Raw genomic sequence first — 19,112 nt, 5'->3', positions numbered from 1 at the left:
TTGAAGGGGGTCTGAATACTTTCCGTACCCACTGTATATATATATACACCTTGCTATGTGTACTGTGTTAGGCTAACCGAGACTTGTCATTTGCACTTATATATTGTTGCTCTTTTGTTAGTTTTGACTGCTTTTATTGTCCTCATTTGTAAGTTGCTTTGGATAAAAGCGTCTGCTAAATGACTAAATGTAAATGTAAATATAGCAGTGGCAGACTGAGTCACTGACTGTACAATCTCTTCTATTACAAAATATGATTTTACACACCAGCTAATGGGCGTAGCTGAAATAGCCAAACCTGTGAATTAAGTTGGTGTGTCTACATCATTTCTGGACATTTACTAATTTCATAGAATGACTTCACAATCACAGCTGCCTTCTTTACCTGAAACAAGGATTTAACCATTCTGATAATTAATCGTGGTTTCATTTAATGAGAAATCAAACTACAGGATGACATTCAGGAACTTTAATTAGTCACATTTATAAACAAATTAATGCTATTGCTGAAATGAATAATTAATAAAATTATTAAAAGACGTAAAATTAATTAACTAAAATAATTACATTCACTTTATAATTTTATTAAATAATTTTAAATAAAGGCATAATAAAATCTGATTCATGTGTTATGAAGTTAAACCCTACTATTTCCATATCACATGTTTTACAGTCTAAATAGATACATCTACAAAAAATAAATATGCTGGCATGTTGGTATACATAATTAAAAAAATACCCAATGCAACTTATAACAAAAGCTTTATTTATCTTTATAGTATCAGGTTTTATAACTTACAAGAGAAACTGTGGCACACATAATGTGCACAGATTAATTTACAAAACTAATGCAAAAACTGTACAGTATATACATGTGAAAAACAAATACAGTTGGTTAATATGTAACAAAAAACATCTTACCATAGGCATTAGCATTATGAAGTGTTTCACACCTTTAAAAAGGTGCAACTGTAAAGATTCATATACAGCCTCTAGTGATCTTACATGAGCAGCTCCTGTACAGGAAACTACTAGTGCAACTATGAATAATACTCTTTATATTTGAGCAAACTTAAACATCAGACTGGTCAAGTGCAACAGTCATTGTTGTACATGCTGCTTTAGTAATTCACAGTGGCAGCACATACTGAACTAAGCGATAGCAGACAGTGGTCTTCCTAATCTGAATGGAAAAAATGCCTACGTTTTAAGACTCAAATCAAGCCAAAACAAAAACATCACATAGCAGAAATTATTTTGGTCAATAACATTAAGACAAAAATGAGTCAACAACATAAGGGGCCACGTCAATAAGGTCTGCTGACTGTATCTGATATAATGCACATTTACAGCCCAGCCAATAGAATACAATAACAACGAGCAACTTGTAATGCACTGCATCACTGCAAGAAAGAAATCTGATTAGTGACCTCTATTCAATATTACCTGTGCAAAAACCTATAAGGGACAAACAAAAACAATGAACTAGTTTCTTTGTCAACTTTTTAGTGGTGCATGTTTAAGTAATACAATTAAATGATGCCTCTGTTTAGCCCAAACCCACTCCCATTTTATTATAGTGTGCAAACACCCTTCCCATCTGCAGCACTAGAAATTATCATTAGCACTAGGCAATGTCTTTTCCAAAAAGTTGTGTAAAACATAAATGGGAATGTCCCGTCTGGCTGAATATCTTCGGTAACAGATGAGTACGAAATGGTTGTAGATGAGACTAACACAGACATTGACCCTTCTACATGAATCTTATCCATTATGAAAGTTCCACTCCTGCACAACAGGGGGCGCTGTGCGTTAATGACTGTCTGGTGTCACAGCGCCCACTAGCTGTGAGGAGGACTGATGGGTTCCTTGACTAACACACTGAGCGTACGTGTATCTGGTGGCTATCGGAGTCAGTTTTTGAAGGCTCCACAGTGGCCGGCTCTGGAGATAAACTCCTTCAGCATGTTGCCGTCGATCTGCCAGAATGCAGCTGTCTGCGTGACCTCAGTCAAGTGGTTCACACAGAATTTAAAACAGAACTCCTCTAGATCCTTCACATGAAAGAAAGCATGAATGTGCAATTATGAGTGACTGAACAAGCGAGCAAGAACAATCAACATTACCATCCATGATTAGCATTACAAGCTTACAATACTGAGTTTCTGTATTACCTTTCAAAAGGATTTTACTTGATTAATTGCAAAGAGCAAACAAACAAAATGAGACAGAAAAGAGCTAACAGGTAAAACAGGTGTCTGCTTAAGTGCTCTGGCAAGCCAGGCCTCCAGCGTGGTTTAGTGTTACCTCAGCATCATATCTGATGGCAGCAGACAGCAGAGAGAACCCGTTCTCCACCGTGATTCCTCTCTTTATGATATGCTGGCACAACTTCTTCAGCCTGTTTTCACAGTATGAGGTTGCCAGATCCAGTAACCCTGTGAGAGACATCCAAATCCATTCATTTTTTGATGGGTACAAAAAATTTTCCAACCATCCTGAATTTTCTTTGGTTTTATAACATTCTTTGTAAATACATGGTTAACATGTATACAAATAACACAGACATTAAACATATAAAATAACACAGAAGCATACAATACTAAATTTGGTTATTAACATTTTTAAACAACAACAGAGCATTATTGATTTACTGCTATTATTGTTATTGTAAAAAAATTATTATATTAATGTAAATAACAATAATAATAAACAACAACTGAGCATTATTGATTTACTGCTATTATTGTTATTGTAAATAATAATTATATTAATGTAAACAATAATAATAATAACGTATCATTACTGGTGTATTATTGTTATTGTAAAAATGTTACTTGGAAAAAAAATTATTATTATTATTATTATTATTATTATTATCAATGTATTGTTATTGTTGTAAATAAAATTAATTATATTAGTGTAAATAATAACTAACCATTACTGGTGTATTATTATTGTTGTTAATGTAAATAACTATTATATTGTTAATAATAACAACAACAAATTATTACTGATGTATTATTGTTAACATTGCTGTTGTAATAATTATATTATTGTAAATAACAACAGTAATAATAATGATTCATATATTATTATTATTACGAATAATAAGAATCAATCATATTTTACTTTATAGATTATTTTAGAGACGTATAGGCCAAAAAACAGTGTGAATGGAAAGTGAACTGCAACCTGGCAACACAAATGAGATAGGAGTCCACTTTAAGGCTAGGTAAGAGTAATAGGTTTTTTCTACTTGGTGTAGTTTCGGTCCATTTTAAATAAGAAAATGGTTTCTTATACTCAGCTATAAGTTTGCTGGAATATTTTTCTGTAAAACCAAGTCCTAAAATGAACGCACCAATGGCATCCTCAGGAGGAAGATCCACACTGTCGGTGTAGAGGAACTCCAGGAAAGAGCGGTACACCGGGTACGAGAACTGGTCAATCTCAATCACTTCCTTCATATCCTCATTCCAGTGTGACTGAAACATTGATCTGAAGTGCTCACACCTGAAATCAGGAGACAGAAATGGGATAAAAGAGAATAAAGTTGTAATTATCAGTAACTAAGTGAGAACTTTAATGCAACAATTATTAATCATGAAACTGGAGTGAGGACATCACCTGATTTTGAGAACAGCTTTATGGACATGGATGTACTTCCCGTCGATGCTAAATTTGAGGTCAGAGGTCTCAGGGTTGTCAAACTCTTTTTGAAGGGACTGGGCCACGGTCAGGAAGTCATCATGCTCTGATAGCAAATACAGCACAGTTATGTAACAGCAGTGACTCCATCAATTTCTGCAGAATCTGTTTCAATTGCGTATTAAATAACGCATTAATGCGCATTAAATAACAGCAGCATGAAATACTGTAACTGCATTAAGATTCAAACAACAGAGCAGCTAAAGAGAACTAAGCATCAGAACAATGATGGATGACAACTCAAACTCACCCATGGAAAGCATCCGCCACATCACAGACGGCGTGGCGAAGCAGGTGAAGACATCGTCTGTGCTGGCTAAGTGCGTGAGGTGTGGCAGCACGATGGGCTGTCCGCGGCACTGCCCCCACATGAACACCTGACCGCTCTGGGTCTTTGCTGCAGAGGTGTGTGTGGAGTGACAGGCGGCGATCTCCACAATCCTGGTGGAGGGAAGAGGCGGAGTCAAAAGAGCAGGAAGACATGGAGGAGGCCAAGGTGGAGGAGAGCAGGGACATGAGGCAGGATACACGCAGAAGGAGAGGGCACAAATGGGAAAGGACCAAGGGTACATCAGTCAGGTCCTTATATAAGTATTATTCTCCCTGCATTAGAGATTACTGGGTTGTTTTTTCAGTTATGCATTTCCTCACATCTTTAAACCAATCTAATATTAGCAGAGATAACTGTAGTGACCTATAGAGTCAGTACAAGAGAGCTACTCTTCAAACTACACCCAAAACAGGATGACTTACACAGGAAGCTCCCGTTAGACCAACAGGAAATCTCCCTGGGTTGCAACAATTCACACTAACAATGACAAACCCACACTGACAAAATGCAAACGTCAACATCATGCACTCCTTATTTTGAGCCGCCAACCTAGACAGCATCATTTTATGGAATGCTTTTGACACAAAGGCTGTTTCAAGCAGTGGGGATTTTGGCCATATTCTAGGGCAGAATCTCATAAAGTGTTCGTAAGGAATCAGTGTGGGGGGGGAACACAAAATGACAGAATCAGGAAAATTGTTGATTACAAATATCTTTCAGACAATATGCTATTTTAGAAAATGACTATTTTACTCAATATTTTGAGTGGTATGTATTTTTTGTGCTTAAGAGTATCACATTGTTTGCTTGATTTCAAGATTTCAAATTTGATTTCAAAAGAGTTTGGCATTAGCATGTTGAAGGTTAGGACTCTATACATATAAAAAGGCAGTTCAGTGGCTTTTGGAACACTGTTATTTAAGTATTATTTATATACTATTGTAGTATTAATTAATATTTTGAATTAGTTTTTATTTTTATATGTTCAGTTTTCTTTTTAATTATTATTTAGCTTTATTTTATTTTATTTCCGTTTTAGCAATTTTGATACTTCAAATTAAACTTACTTTATTTCAGTTATTTGCCAAGGCAACAATTATTAATTTTTTTCATCTAAAATTTATATTTTATATCAGCTTTATTTCAATGAATGAAAACTATTTTTAATAATTTCAGTTAACAATAACACCTTTTAGAATGGAGTCAGTGAATGAAAAAGGAAAAGACTTATTCCCAAACCCCCTTACCTTTCTTTCTCAGCCATGACCTGTACAGGGCTGAGCTGGTTGCTCTTGTTGCCGGTGCCCAGCTGGCCGTAAGTGTTGGCCCCCCATGCATACAGTAGGCCCTCATCGGTCAGTGCTAGAGAATGAGCGTAACCTGATGCAATCTGTTAAAAAGTGACACAGTGACATGTTTTACTATTTTTCCACCCATTTACATTTTTAAAAAATCGATATGGTCAAATGAGTTATGTGGAAAAATTATTTTCATTCAAACAATAATCTTACTGACCTCAATCATTTGAACGATAGTATATATTACCATATTATTACATGTACAACTAATAATCTAAGAACATGGCAGATCTTCTGTTTCGTACCTGCACCACACAGAAGCCTTGTAGCGCAATCAAACGGCACGGTGTCAGCTGGTTCCCATTGTTGCCTAACCCTAGCTGGCCGTTACCATTGTAACCCCAGCCATAAACCTGAAATGCACACACATTTCACCACTAACAAACAAGCAACACAGCTACAGTGAGAAATACAGCAAGACACCACACAAGCTCTAAATAGTCACTAGTCAACACAATATTTTACAAAGCACGTTGCATATTTCCATAAACAGGAAGGTTATAAATGGTTAATTTAATCCCTTACCTCGCCATTATCCGCCACAGCCATGGATGAAGTCTGTCCACAGGCTATACTGACCATCACTTTGCTCTGCAGACAGTTGGACACCTTGCGGGGTGTGGGCTGGTTGGCGGTGGACCCTGAACCCACCTGACCACAGTTGTTGTAGCCCCACGCAAACACCTAGGACGACATACAATTAGCGGCCAAGTTAATTAGCAGGGACGTTAAGCTAAAAATATTCCTTTATAAAAACACACGGCAGCCAATGTTTTTGTGTGAGCTACAGCTAGAACTTTTAATGAAGCGGAATATTAATTATTACCACAGACAAACACAGAGTGTTACACCCGAGCTGATCTTAGTAGTCACAGTGAGAACAAAAGCCCTCACAGCTTAGCAAAAAAGGTCACATGCTCCTTATTACAACGAGCACATCGAGGCTAAGCAGATAACTATACTTGCTAAACAGATGAGGAAAGAGAGGAGGGTTTTGTCAAACCTAAATCCACCTAATACCCTTTAAAATGTAACCTACATATTTAACCCACTACTGAAGTGTTTCTAAAGAGACTGATAAAAGCGAAATTGTTACATGCAAAAGAACGGGAAAGATTTTGTTTGGATTATGGGATTAGCATGTGACACGGAGCAATTTTAACAGAATTTTCTATATTCTGAAACTATTTGATTAGTCCATGCCATCAGATTCACAGTATGTCATTAGTTTAACCCTAATTAATGGACATATCTGTGCACCAATAGGTTGATCTTGGCATTTTAACCAATAGGCAGTGTTTTAAATCAACCACAATGGAAAAAATTAGACTTAAAAATACCTCCACGTGAGAAACACAGCTGAATCAGTCTGTGGTCCACTAAAGCCTCTAACTCTCTTACCCCAAATAAAAGAGTACATCTCAGAGAAATACTTCTTTAACAGAGACATTCTGGGATAAACACAACTTATTATGCGGTCCTTTTTTGTCTGTCTTATCATAAAGCAAATTCGCCAACAGTGGCATTGCTAGTCTAGCATATGTTCTACCTTTCATATGTTCTGCTGTTTTTAATCAATTTGAACTGGTTTCTATTCCTTTTTGGGGCAAGGCTGGATTATTTCTAAATGTAATAATAAAATGTGACACATATTAATGCAACTCATCTGTGATTTTTCAATTGTATTGTTGAGAGAAAACTAATCAATATTTGGTTAAATGTCCAATCTCTTATGTATGGAAGCCCATTTCCACCACAAATGAAAAATAATTATCATTTACCAAAACATGATTTGGAATAATTATTACAAACATTTATGAGAAACTAAGTCATGTTTATGAGATAAAAGGTCAAATTTATGAGAAATGCCGAAATGTTATGTCAAATGCATAAACGTTAATGAATGCGTTCATGACCTCAAGGTTAGATTATTGTAATGCTTTATTGGGTGGTTGTTCTGCACGCTTAATAAAAAAAATCCAGCTGGTCCAAAATGCAGCAGCTAGAGTTGTTACTAGAACCAGGAAGTACAACCATATTAGCCCGGTTCTGTCAACTCTGAACTGGCTCACTATTGAACATCTTATACATTTTAAAAATCTCGCTAATTACTTACAAAGCCCTGAATGGTTTAGCTCCTCAGTACTTGAGCAAGCTCATATCGCATTATAGTCCTTCACGTCCGCTGCGATCTCAAAAATCTGGCCATTTGATAATACCTAGTCCTTATTTTGAGCCGCCAACCTAGACAGCATCATTTTATGGAATGCTTTTGACACAAAGGCTGTTTCAAGCAGTGGGGATTTTGGCCATATTCTAGGGCAGAATCTCATAAAGTGTTCGTAAGGAATCAGTGTGGGGGGGGAACACAAAATGACAGAATCAGGAAAATTGTTGATTACAAATATCTTTCAGACAATATGCTATTTTAGAAAATGACTATTTTACTCAATATTTTGAGTGGTATGTATTTTTTGTGCTTAAGAGTATCACATTGTTTGCTTGATTTCAAGATTTCAAATTTGATTTCAAAAGAGTTTGGCATTAGCATGTTGAAGGTTAGGACTCTATACATATAAAAAGGCAGTTCAGTGGCTTTTGGAACACTGTTATTTAAGTATTATTTATATACTATTGTAGTATTAATTAATATTTTGAATTAGTTTTTATTTTTATATGTTCAGTTTTCTTTTTAATTATTATTTAGCTTTATTTTATTTTATTTCCGTTTTAGCAATTTTGATACTTCAAATTAAACTTACTTTATTTCAGTTATTTGCCAAGGCAACAATTATTAATTTTTTTCATCTAAAATTTATATTTTATATCAGCTTTATTTCAATGAATGAAAACTATTTTTAATAATTTCAGTTAACAATAACACCTTTTAGAATGGAGTCAGTGAATGAAAAAGGAAAAGACTTATTCCCAAACCCCCTTACCTTTCTTTCTCAGTCATGACCTGTACAGGGCTGAGCTGGTTGCTCTTGTTGCCGGTGCCCAGCTGGCCGTAAGTGTTGGCCCCCCATGCATACAGTAGGCCCTCATCGGTCAGTGCTAGAGAATGAGCGTAACCTGATGCAATCTGTTAAAAAGTGACACAGTGACATGTTTTACTATTTTTCCACCCATTTACATTTTTAAAAAATCGATATGGTCAAATGAGTTATGTGGAAAAATTATTTTCATTCAAACAATAATCTTACTGACCTCAATCATTTGAACGATAGTATATATTACCATATTATTACATGTACAACTAATAATCTAAGAACATGGCAGATCTTCTGTTTCGTACCTGCACCACACAGAAGCCTTGTAGCGCAATCAAACGGCACGGTGTCAGCTGGTTCCCATTGTTGCCTAACCCTAGCTGGCCGTTACCATTGTAACCCCAGCCATAAACCTGAAATGCACACACATTTCACCACTAACAAACAAGCAACACAGCTACAGTGAGAAATACAGCAAGACACCACACAAGCTCTAAATAGTCACTAGTCAACACAATATTTTACAAAGCACGTTGCATATTTCCATAAACAGGAAGGTTATAAATGGTTAATTTAATCCCTTACCTCGCCATTATCCGCCACAGCCATGGATGAAGTCTGTCCACAGGCTATACTGACCATCACTTTGCTCTGCAGACAGTTGGACACCTTGCGGGGTGTGGGCTGGTTGGCGGTGGACCCTGAACCCACCTGACCACAGTTGTTGTAGCCCCACGCAAACACCTAGGACGACATACAATTAGCGGCCAAGTTAATTAGCAGGGACGTTAAGCTAAAAATATTCCTTTATAAAAACACACGGCAGCCAATGTTTTTGTGTGAGCTACAGCTAGAACTTTTAATGAAGCGGAATATGAATTATTACCACAGACAAACACAGAGTGTTACACCCGAGCTGATCTTAGTAGTCACAGTGAGAACAAAAGCCCTCACAGCTTAGCAAAAAAGGTCACATGCTCCTTATTACAACGAGCACATCGAGGCTAAGCAGATAACTATACTTGCTAAACAGATGAGGAAAGAGAGGAGGGTTTTGTCAAACCTAAATCCACCTAATACCCTTTAAAATGTAACCTACATATTTAACCCACTACTGAAGTGTTTCTAAAGAGACTGATAAAAGCGAAATTGTTACATGCAAAAGAACGGGAAAGATTTTGTTTGGATTATGGGATTAGCATGTGACACGGAGCAATTTTAACAGAATTTTCTATATTCTGAAACTATTTGATTAGTCCATGCCATCAGATTCACAGTATGTCATTAGTTTAACCCTAATTAATGGACATATCTGTGCACCAATAGGTTGATCTTGGCATTTTAACCAATAGGCAGTGTTTTAAATCAACCACAATGGAAAAAATTAGACTTAAAAATACCTCCACGTGAGAAACACAGCTGAATCAGTCTGTGGTCCACTAAAGCCTCTAACTCTCTTACCCCAAATAAAAGAGTACATCTCAGAGAAATACTTCTTTAACAGAGACATTCTGGGATAAACACAACTTATTATGCGGTCCTTTTTTGTCTGTCTTATCATAAAGCAAATTCGCCAACAGTGGCATTGCTAGTCTAGCATATGTTCTACCTTTCATATGTTCTGCTGTTTTTAATCAATTTGAACTGGTTTCTATTCCTTTTTGGGGCAAGGCTGGATTATTTCTAAATGTAATAATAAAATGTGACACATATTAATGCAACTCATCTGTGATTTTTCAATTGTATTGTTGAGAGAAAACTAATCAATATTTGGTTAAATGTCCAATCTCTTATGTATGGAAGCCCATTTCCACCACAAATGAAAAATAATTATCATTTACCAAAACATGATTTGGAATAATTATTACAAACATTTATGAGAAACTAAGTCATGTTTATGAGATAAAAGGTCAAATTTATGAGAAATGCCGAAATGTTATGTCAAATGCATAAACGTTAATGAATGCGTTCATGACCTCAAGGTTAGATTATTGTAATGCTTTATTGGGTGGTTGTTCTGCACGCTTAATAAAAAAAATCCAGCTGGTCCAAAATGCAGCAGCTAGAGTTGTTACTAGAACCAGGAAGTACAACCATATTAGCCCGGTTCTGTCAACTCACTGGCACTGGCTCCCTACTGAACATCGTATACATTTTAAAATCTTGCTAATTAATTATAAAGCCCTGAATGGTTTAGCTCCTCAATACTTGCGTGAGCAGCTGCGATCTCAAAACTCGCTATTTGATAATACCTAGAATATCAAAATCAACTGCGGGCTAAAAACTGATCCTTTTTAGCACCCAAAATCTGGAACAGTCTGCCTAGCATTGTTCGGGAGGCAGACACACTCTGTCAGTTTAAATCTAGATTAAAGACCCATCTTTTTAACCTGGCATACACCTAATACACTATCGCATATCTATAACTCAAATCCATTAAAGGATTGTTAGGCTGCATTAATTAGGTCAACCAGAATCGAGAGTACTTTCCATAACACCAGATGCATTCGCTACATCATAAGAAAAATGGCATCTGTGCTAATATTAGTCTGTTTCATTCTTATTCCGAGGTCACCGTAGCCATACGGATCCAGTCTGTATCCAGACCAGACCTAGAGACGACCTCTACAGCCCTGAATGTCAGCAGAGACCATGTCAACTAGATGAGCCCCAGAGACAGATCCCCTGCGAAGACCGCGTCAACTAGATGACCATCGGCACAAGACCACGGGAACCAGACAAGTCCTCTGTGTTACAGCCTGGAATTAAACCACGTCATGCTGGTTTCGTCTGGTTTCTCCCAAGGTTTTTTCTCCGTTTCTATCACCGATGGAGTTTTGGTTCCTTGCCACTGTCGCCTTTGGCTTGCTTAGTTGGGGACGCTTGATTGACTGATTGCACAGACACTACTGGAAGAGAGCTGAACTGGATGATGATGCTTAGTTGGGGACGCTTGGTTGACTGATTGCACAGACACTACTGGAAGAGAGCTGAACTGGATGATGACATCACTGAATCATCAATGAACTGACTTTAGCTGGAAAAAGTTTGTTTGTTATTGGCCTCTTGCATTACTGACAAACTATTTTCCTGTTTGACACTGTAAAGCTGCTTTGACACAATCTGTATTGTATAAAGCGCTATGCAAATAAAGGTTAAAAAAACCCATAAAATTCTAAATTATGACATAATTAGACATAACGAATAAAAAGTCAATCATAAAGCCAATTAAGACAAAAAAATGTCATAATATGCCATAATTATGCCATAAAGCAAAGCATTTACCAAAGTGGTGCAAATAGGCTTCCATACTCAATTGAAATGTAACGAAAAACTGTTCCCAAGCCTCACCTCACCCTCAAGGGTTAGAGCCAAAGAGTGGTGAGAACCACAGGCAACTTCAGTCACTCTCTTGTTCTGCAGGTTAGTAGACAACAAAACAGGAGACACACCTTGATTGGTCGTCCCATTGCCCAACTGACTGTATCCATTATGCCCCCATACATACAACTCCCCCTCTGTAAAGAGAAGAAAGGACTTTGAATAAGGCAATAGTATCAAATACATACCCATTACTATGTTTAAACATTTAAATAGAACTGTAATGTATCCAGACAGGCAAGTGATTTCACATTATGCCTCTACTTTAACTATAGGCAAAGCCACAAAATACTTTCAGTTTACATAGAATATAGGAATTCAAGCTTGTACTTACCTTCTGTAGCGAGCAGAACATGAGGGCCACTGCCATAGCTCAAACTAACCAGCTTCTTCCCAGTCAGACAGTCCAGCTTTTTAGGAACAATTGTGCTCTGACTGTCTCCAGTGCCCAGGCAATTACTGCAGTTCAAACCCAACACGTACACCTGTGTCAGGACATCCAGATTAGTTTTTATGTGAAGGTACAGAAGCCCCTCGTGAAACTTTATTCTGTCAATACAAATGACTAAAACAGGCCATGTAAGCTTACGCCACCAAGACTCACACAGACAAAGAAGATACTATCAGTTTCTTGATCAGCTTACTTCGTCATCGTGGGTGATAAAGATAGCCTCATTCGCAGATGTTCCGAAGATGCATGCATGTCGTATGGAGGCGAGCTCCTGTGCACTCAAGAGGGTGAAGAGAGGCCACTTACTCACATCCACCATGGCAACACTCCTTTGTAAGAGCAGGGGATGGGGTTTGGAGACAAGAAGATACCTGCTGTGTGTGCCTTGGAAAGTGGACACATACACTATCACTCAAAAGTCTGGAATAATTAAGATTTTGAAATGTTTTCGAAAGAAGACTCTCACGCTCTCATGCATTCATTTGATCAAAAATACATTAAAAACAGTAATATTATATAATAATATAACAATTTTAAAAACTGTTTTGTTTTAATATATTTTAAAATATAATGTATTCCTGTGATGACAAAGCTGAATTTTCAACATCATTACTCCAGTCTTCAGCATCAAATGATTCTTCAGAAAACATTCTGATATGCTGCTCAGTTCAATTATTATTTCAAGATCAACCTGAGGTAAATTGCCTTAACAAGGATGGCAGATGACCACTGCACTTGGTTTGATATTATATCCCAAGATACCACAGCTCACAACAATTTACACAACACACTTGCATAATATATAGAAAGGCTTTTGTGTGTGGAACAGCACTGAACTGATGGGTCATAAAGCCTATTTGTCTGTTGTTTTGTCACTAAAACATTTCAGTGCAGTGCTTTATAACGGACCAACTGCTAAAACTCACTAGTTACAGCTTTCATTGTATCTGTGTCACTTTTACAGCTGCTCAGGGATCAGTCACGACCGTGTAGCAAAATCTACAGTAAAAACAAAAGTAAACAGAAGACTGCACTGTCTGCTAGTGTGTAATGTGCACGTGAAAGAAATCGCTAAATCAGCAGGGTTGGTTTAAACATATATTCTTGCAGGCTCGCGTTACTGTACGTATAAGCAAGCTCAGTTAGCCTGACAGCTACTGCATCGCTCCATCAGGACATGAGATAGACTCAGACTACAGAAAAAAAAACGGTTTTCATCAAGACAACGCCACAAAACCTACCTAGTAACTACAGGAGTTTGGGACCATGCAATTAGCGAGTTATCCAGTACCTCTAGTAGCCTGTGGCGCCAGCAGTATGTCCATGGGAGCGAGTTCACATCAGAGAAAACAAACTCACTTGTTTCCTGATCATGGTTGCTACGGCTCCATGAACGACTGCTCAACTGTCCAATCACAGACTGCTTGTACGTCGCTCCTACTTCATGGATTGGTAGAAGCAGAAGGCTGGAGATAGAGGGGGCGGGACTTGGCGGAATAAGGATGACAAAATACACGCGAGGAAAAATAAGGTGTAAAATAAGCCGCATACATGTTAATAATAATAATAATTGTAAATGTAAATAAATAAATATAAATGTTAGGTCAAATGTAGGCCTACTTATTGAGTTCATGTTGAACTGCAAAACACTTGCTACTATTAAAGTGGGTTAGGATTAGTGGGTACCCTTACGAAAATTAACCATGGTTTAATTATAATAGAAGTGTAGTAACCTTTTTTTGCGCATTGATTACCACAGTTTTACTACAAATACCATAGTTAAACTATGGTTAGTGTAGCAAAACCATGGTCCATTTGTGGTTACCATGAACTGTTCTCTAAGATTTTGGTATCAAAAATAACAATAACACTATTTTATATTTTTGTGGCAGGGCAAGTAGTAGGCTAACCATGTTTATATATATATGTAGTAAAACCATGGTTAATTTTCGTAAAGGTACGTTTAGGTTAGGTTTAAGGGTGGGTTAAGGTGTAGGGGTAGGGTCGACAGTGTAATAATTATAGATGTAACTACAGAAATTAATTACATGAGTAACTGGTAACTACACGCGAACTATTAGCACAACGTACACAATTAGTTCATTATATCTATTGATTCATTTCAATGTTAGTATAGGTAAAGACACATAATATAAAGTGGGTCCATTATTATTGTTATTATTATATTCTTCTGCTATTTTAGTAGTGCCACCCGTAGCAGCAGAATACTGCTGAGATAAAATCTTAGAACACAGAACATTTATATCTTGTTTTTTATATACGTTTACGCTTTTACCTTAGCAGTAATATTCAAATAGATTCAAAATATTCGTTTTCATATTTTATACACATTATTGTCAAGTCATACAGGATCATTTGCATTATTCAGTTCGGTTTCTGGGATCCCCGAGCAGGCTGGCCCGCGTGTAAAGTTGACAAACCTGTTTTAAAATGTGGATCAACTAGTCGGGCTGAATTCACGGACAACCCCTATATAGTTTCAGCTACATGTAGCCGTTCACATAGTGTCGCTTCTGCTTTGCATACGAACATAAAACGAAGAGTGCAATCAAGGACTCCGCTAAATGCCAGCCTGAACCTGCCGAGATACAGACAAGAGTCCGTAAGTTCAATCAGAAACGCGCCTTTCAAATCAGGATGGGCGCCAGTAAGTCTAAACAATATAAAAAGATTCATCAAGTTCTCCTCGTGGGCTTGGATGCGGCTGGAAAATCTACTTTGCTGTACAGGCAGCAGCGTGGTGTGGTGATGGAGACCTCACCTACTGTGGGCTTCAATGTTGCGACTGTAGAGCTGGACAAGAAGACCTCACTGACCGTGTGGGATGTTGGGGGACAAGGAACTATGAGGCCCAATTGGAAATACTACCTAGAGGGATGTAAGGTCCTGGTTTTCGTGGTGGACAGCAGTGATCATGCCAGGATGGGAGAAGCCCAGAAAGCCCTGAAGAAGATTCTGAGTAATGAGCATTTGAAAGGAGTTCCCCTGATGGTGCTGGCTAACAAAAAGGACCTGCCAAACTCTATGACTATTAGAGAGGTGTCTACATTGCTGGAGCTGGATAGTTACACAGATCGAGTGTGGGAGATCCAAGATTGCAGCGCCCTGAAGGGACTGGGTCTCCAACAAGCCTGTCTCTCTATAGCTAAGCTAATGCACAAAGCATAAGTAAGATACTAAGCTAACTACAGAATACAATAACAAGCAAAATGAAGTGGTTTGATCATGACACTATCATACTAAAACTAGAACTAGAATGTTAGGCAAATAATTGACTGATTTAACTACTGCACTTGTTCACAGTTGCTGTATATGCTGTAAATAGTATGTTTATTTTTTTTACTTGTCTTCATGGTCTGCACTTCAAGCATGTGTTCTGTAATTACTGAAAACAACTTTTCCTTTGTAATTGAATGCCATGTTGCTGTGATTTTGATGAGAATCCTGTCTTGTGATACATACATTTTGATATTGGAAACTTTATTGAGGAAAATTCATAGAAATTGGGTGCTTTTAAATGCAATTTCAGTCTTAGGTAACACTTTACGATAAGGTCCAATTTGTCAAATGTAGTTAACTACATTAGTTAACATGAACTAACAATGGAAATTTGTTAAATAATGTTAATGCCACTTTGTCATGATGCCATCATTCATATACATCATGGATATTTTGATTTTGAAAAGCAGCTTATGCATTTTAGATAAAACATTGCCTTATCACAAATAGGTAAATTCATATTTAGACTCTTAATTTAGACTCAAATGGATTGGATATACATTACAACTTTATTTGGAAACTTTACTGAGTCGAATCAATAAGAAATGGGGTGATTTTATATTCAATTTTTGTTTTATAGGCAACTTTCCACATGTTCCATTTGTTAACATTCGTTAACTACATTAGTTACCATGAACTATCAATAGAAAATACATCTAAACATGTATTGATCTCAGTTAATGTTCATTTGAACATTTACACATAATAGTGTGTAAATTAAAGTAAAAAGTTGTTTCTGTTAATATTAATGGATTTGAGCTAACAATAAACAGTTGTATTTTTACTAACTTTAACAAAGATTAATAAATTCTGTAACAAATGTATTGCTCATTGTTAGTTAACGTTTGTTAATGCATTATCTAATGTTAACTAATGGGACCTTATTGTAAAGTGTTCCCCTTTTATATTGTTTACACATGAAGCTGTAGTGAAATTACAATGCCTAAATTGTAAAATAAACTAATCTTTGACATTGCAATGATGAATACCTTAAACCTTACATACCTTGTTCAGGCCTGCATATATAAGTGACTATGACCAAAATATAGCAGGCTAACCTGTTATGCTGTCATAACTTGGCAAGAAAGTAGCCAACTCAATAGCACTGTGTAAAAAAGAAGCATGTGATGAAACATGAATTGATGTAACTATTTACAATATAATCTGGATCCAATTTGTGCTTTCTATCATACTGGATAAGGTAGTTTGGTAAGGGGAATTAGTAGGGAAGCTGGTCCTAGATCAGTGTAAAAAAAAAGCTAAATAAAGAATTCACTGTTTAGGTGTCATATGGCAGGAATGCAAATAATACTAGTAAAAGTCTGTTGCTATGAGTCAGTAGTTTGGTGTGAACTTCCTTTGTGTCTTTACCACTGCAATTATGCAAAGATACGTCGTAACAACTGTTCCTCTAATATTCTGTGTACGCAATAAATGTGTATAATACATCAACTGCAGTACATCCTCTCCACATCTCACTCTGTTGACTTTGAAAGGCTAATTATAACTGTGATAATTATATGCTTGATCACTAATGATCTGATTTTATCTGTTCTTCTTCTTTGGATACTGATGCATCCTTCTCAAATCCCTCCATGACTGCAAAAGGAGGAGTCCAGGCACCACCACCCAGATCCCATTGAAGAACACCAGGTAGACCCACAGGTACAGCCAGTTGCTGGTGTCCAGGTTAGGGCTTCCGATTAGCCAGTCTGGACAGAAGGTCATCCAGCCCCCGTACAACTCACACACACATAGTGTGATCTGAACAAAGTGCCTGGTTCAGAAAGAAATGCGAGACATATACACAAATGCATAAAACAGTGTTAAATATCAAGAACCCTAACTAATAAATGATTTTATTTTGCAGATTGTGGGATGGAGTTTGAATTGGAAATCAAAGCTGGATTATTGAGATTGTGGGGCAAAAAAAATAGGTTAGAAATTTAAGAGAAAACATTGCGTTATCACAAACAGAAAAAATCATATTTAGACTTTAATGAATCTCAAATGGATTGTATTTATATGCAGAATGAATCATTTTGAAAACTGTTTCCTGATTTACCTGTAGTGTTTGTCTTTGATGATGGCGTAGACTAGAAGCAGGGCCAAAGTACCATCTAAAACCACTGTCAGAAGCTCCAGAGATACTATTGTCGGGTCGGAGTACAACCAGCGCTCATCTGCCTTGCCATATTCTTTCCCTGTTAAACATTAACATGCATTACATGTACAAGACAACAGAAAGCAGAAATGAACTTTTCAAGGTAAATGGACATTTTGGAGGTTTTGCATCTGCATTCAAGATGCACATAAATTGCTTCAGGAAGTAAGACATTCTGTAACTATTTGAGGTCCGGACTGGCAGAAAGTGGAGAGCCTCAAGGGAGCTGGAGGCAGCAGAGTCTAGGCCGGGTCACTTTTTCAGGTCTAGAAAGCAAACTTTTTAAAATTTGACTTCCTAATATTTCCAGAACTGTGGAAACCCTGGTTTTTCTTTTTTAGATTTAGTTTATTTTGAATGCTGTTTTTGTTTTAATTGAAATCGTTCCATCATCTTGAGGCCCCCGGCCCCCTTGGTTGAGAACTACTGATTTAAAGGGATAGATCACCCAGAAATTAAAATGTAATTTAATGTCTCAATATCTTACAAGACTGTCAAGAACTATTGCCTAGTCTTGGATTATTTAGCAAGCAAGTCGTATAGAATAACTATGGTCACTGTATGTATTACAGCAACTTTTGTGTTCCACAGGAAAAAAAAACATATCACACGTTGAAAATGATATTAGGGTGAATTTTTGGCTGAACTTCTCCTTTAATATTACTACTGTTTAACGCAAGTCACATTACACAAAACCGAGCACTTTCTAAATTGTTTTTGATTGTACAGAATCTCTTAAATTCAATTAATGGACTTTGAACTTTGTACATCATACCTACCAACAAACACCACTAGATGTCATCCTACTCTATCAGTCTTGTTTTCTTCTAACCAAATCAGTTCATTTCATTAGTGCAAATCACTTTTCATTTGACTTTGTGTTGTAACCATAGACTGTAACGCAGCATACTCACATAGCTCTGCCAATAGACCGTCAGAAGTTGCCACATTTCCAACAAGTGACATGTAGACGAAGGGTCCCTCCTGCACGGTCAAGCAGCCAGAGGTGAGCAGAGAGTTACGAGCAGGTAAAACGTGAACGTTCCTGCATACACCTTTGCACTTACCAGAGTAAAATGAACTATTGCGTCGTAAAACAACCACACGAGGACCCACCGATCAACAGCTGAACATTTATTCCCACATTTTTGCGCAAAACCAAACCCGACAGCAAACTGAGCCACACACGCGAGTAGAGAATAAACCGTTACTTTAGTGAAAAGTGCAGGTTCTTCGCCTTCTGCCATTATATTTGTAGTAACTTGCTTCACTCGGTCTCAGTGCAGTGGCTGAATGACATATCCAGGCCCCACCCATGGTTCTAACGCGGGAGCTTTAAAGCCATAGGCTCAAGCAGAACTCTCTCCACTTCACCCGTCCACGTCACAGAGCAGAGTACGTTTTGGCGGCAAATTGTTTTATT

At 37.2% G+C, this 19,112-nt stretch overlaps 3 protein-coding genes across 4 annotated transcripts; 1 reads left to right on the top strand and 2 right to left on the bottom strand.

Annotated features, from left to right (window-relative positions):
* Positions 1 to 765: 765 nt before the first annotated feature.
* LOC107692128 (regulator of chromosome condensation (RCC1) and BTB (POZ) domain containing protein 1) lies at positions 766 to 13,893 on the bottom strand. The gene is made up of 12 exons (XM_016491047.1): positions 13,467 to 13,893; positions 12,419 to 12,617; positions 12,109 to 12,259; positions 11,745 to 11,911; positions 8,979 to 9,137; positions 8,699 to 8,806; positions 8,343 to 8,485; positions 3,962 to 4,152; positions 3,631 to 3,757; positions 3,365 to 3,516; positions 2,308 to 2,438; positions 766 to 2,054 (listed from the first exon to the last, which is right to left on the bottom strand). Exons 1-12 carry the CDS (start codon positions 13,856 to 13,858, stop codon positions 1,914 to 1,916), a joined length of 2,061 nt encoding a protein of 686 aa, XP_016346533.1. The 5' UTR covers positions 13,859 to 13,893; the 3' UTR covers positions 766 to 1,913.
* A 318-nt stretch (positions 13,894 to 14,211) lies between these two features.
* LOC107692127 (ADP-ribosylation factor-like 11) lies at positions 14,212 to 17,200 on the top strand. Of its 2 annotated transcripts, none has more exons than XM_016491045.1 (2): positions 14,212 to 15,414; positions 17,134 to 17,200. In XM_016491045.1, exon 1 carries the CDS (start codon positions 14,884 to 14,886, stop codon positions 15,412 to 15,414), a length of 531 nt encoding a protein of 176 aa, XP_016346531.1. In that variant the 5' UTR covers positions 14,212 to 14,883; the 3' UTR covers positions 17,134 to 17,200. The 2 variants fall into 2 exon arrangements, with proteins under 2 accessions (XP_016346531.1, XP_016346530.1); XM_016491044.1 differs by having other exon boundaries at positions 14,212 to 15,463; positions 17,134 to 17,198.
* ebpl (EBP like) lies at positions 16,358 to 19,058 on the bottom strand. The gene is made up of 4 exons (XM_016491043.1): positions 18,757 to 19,058; positions 18,604 to 18,673; positions 17,591 to 17,729; positions 16,358 to 17,302 (listed from the first exon to the last, which is right to left on the bottom strand). Exons 1-4 carry the CDS (start codon positions 18,934 to 18,936, stop codon positions 17,071 to 17,073), a joined length of 621 nt encoding a protein of 206 aa, XP_016346529.1. The 5' UTR covers positions 18,937 to 19,058; the 3' UTR covers positions 16,358 to 17,070.
* Between the last annotated feature and the right edge of the window lie 54 nt (positions 19,059 to 19,112).

Source organism: Sinocyclocheilus anshuiensis, unplaced genomic scaffold (assembly GCF_001515605.1).
Source record: "Sinocyclocheilus anshuiensis isolate Anshui unplaced genomic scaffold, SAMN03320099.WGS_v1.1 scaffold322, whole genome shotgun sequence".
Classification (NCBI taxonomy): Eukaryota; Metazoa; Chordata; class Actinopteri; order Cypriniformes; family Cyprinidae; genus Sinocyclocheilus; species Sinocyclocheilus anshuiensis.
The sequence above is the reverse complement of the archived record's forward strand: the minus strand, read 5'-3'. Positions and strand labels throughout refer to the sequence as shown.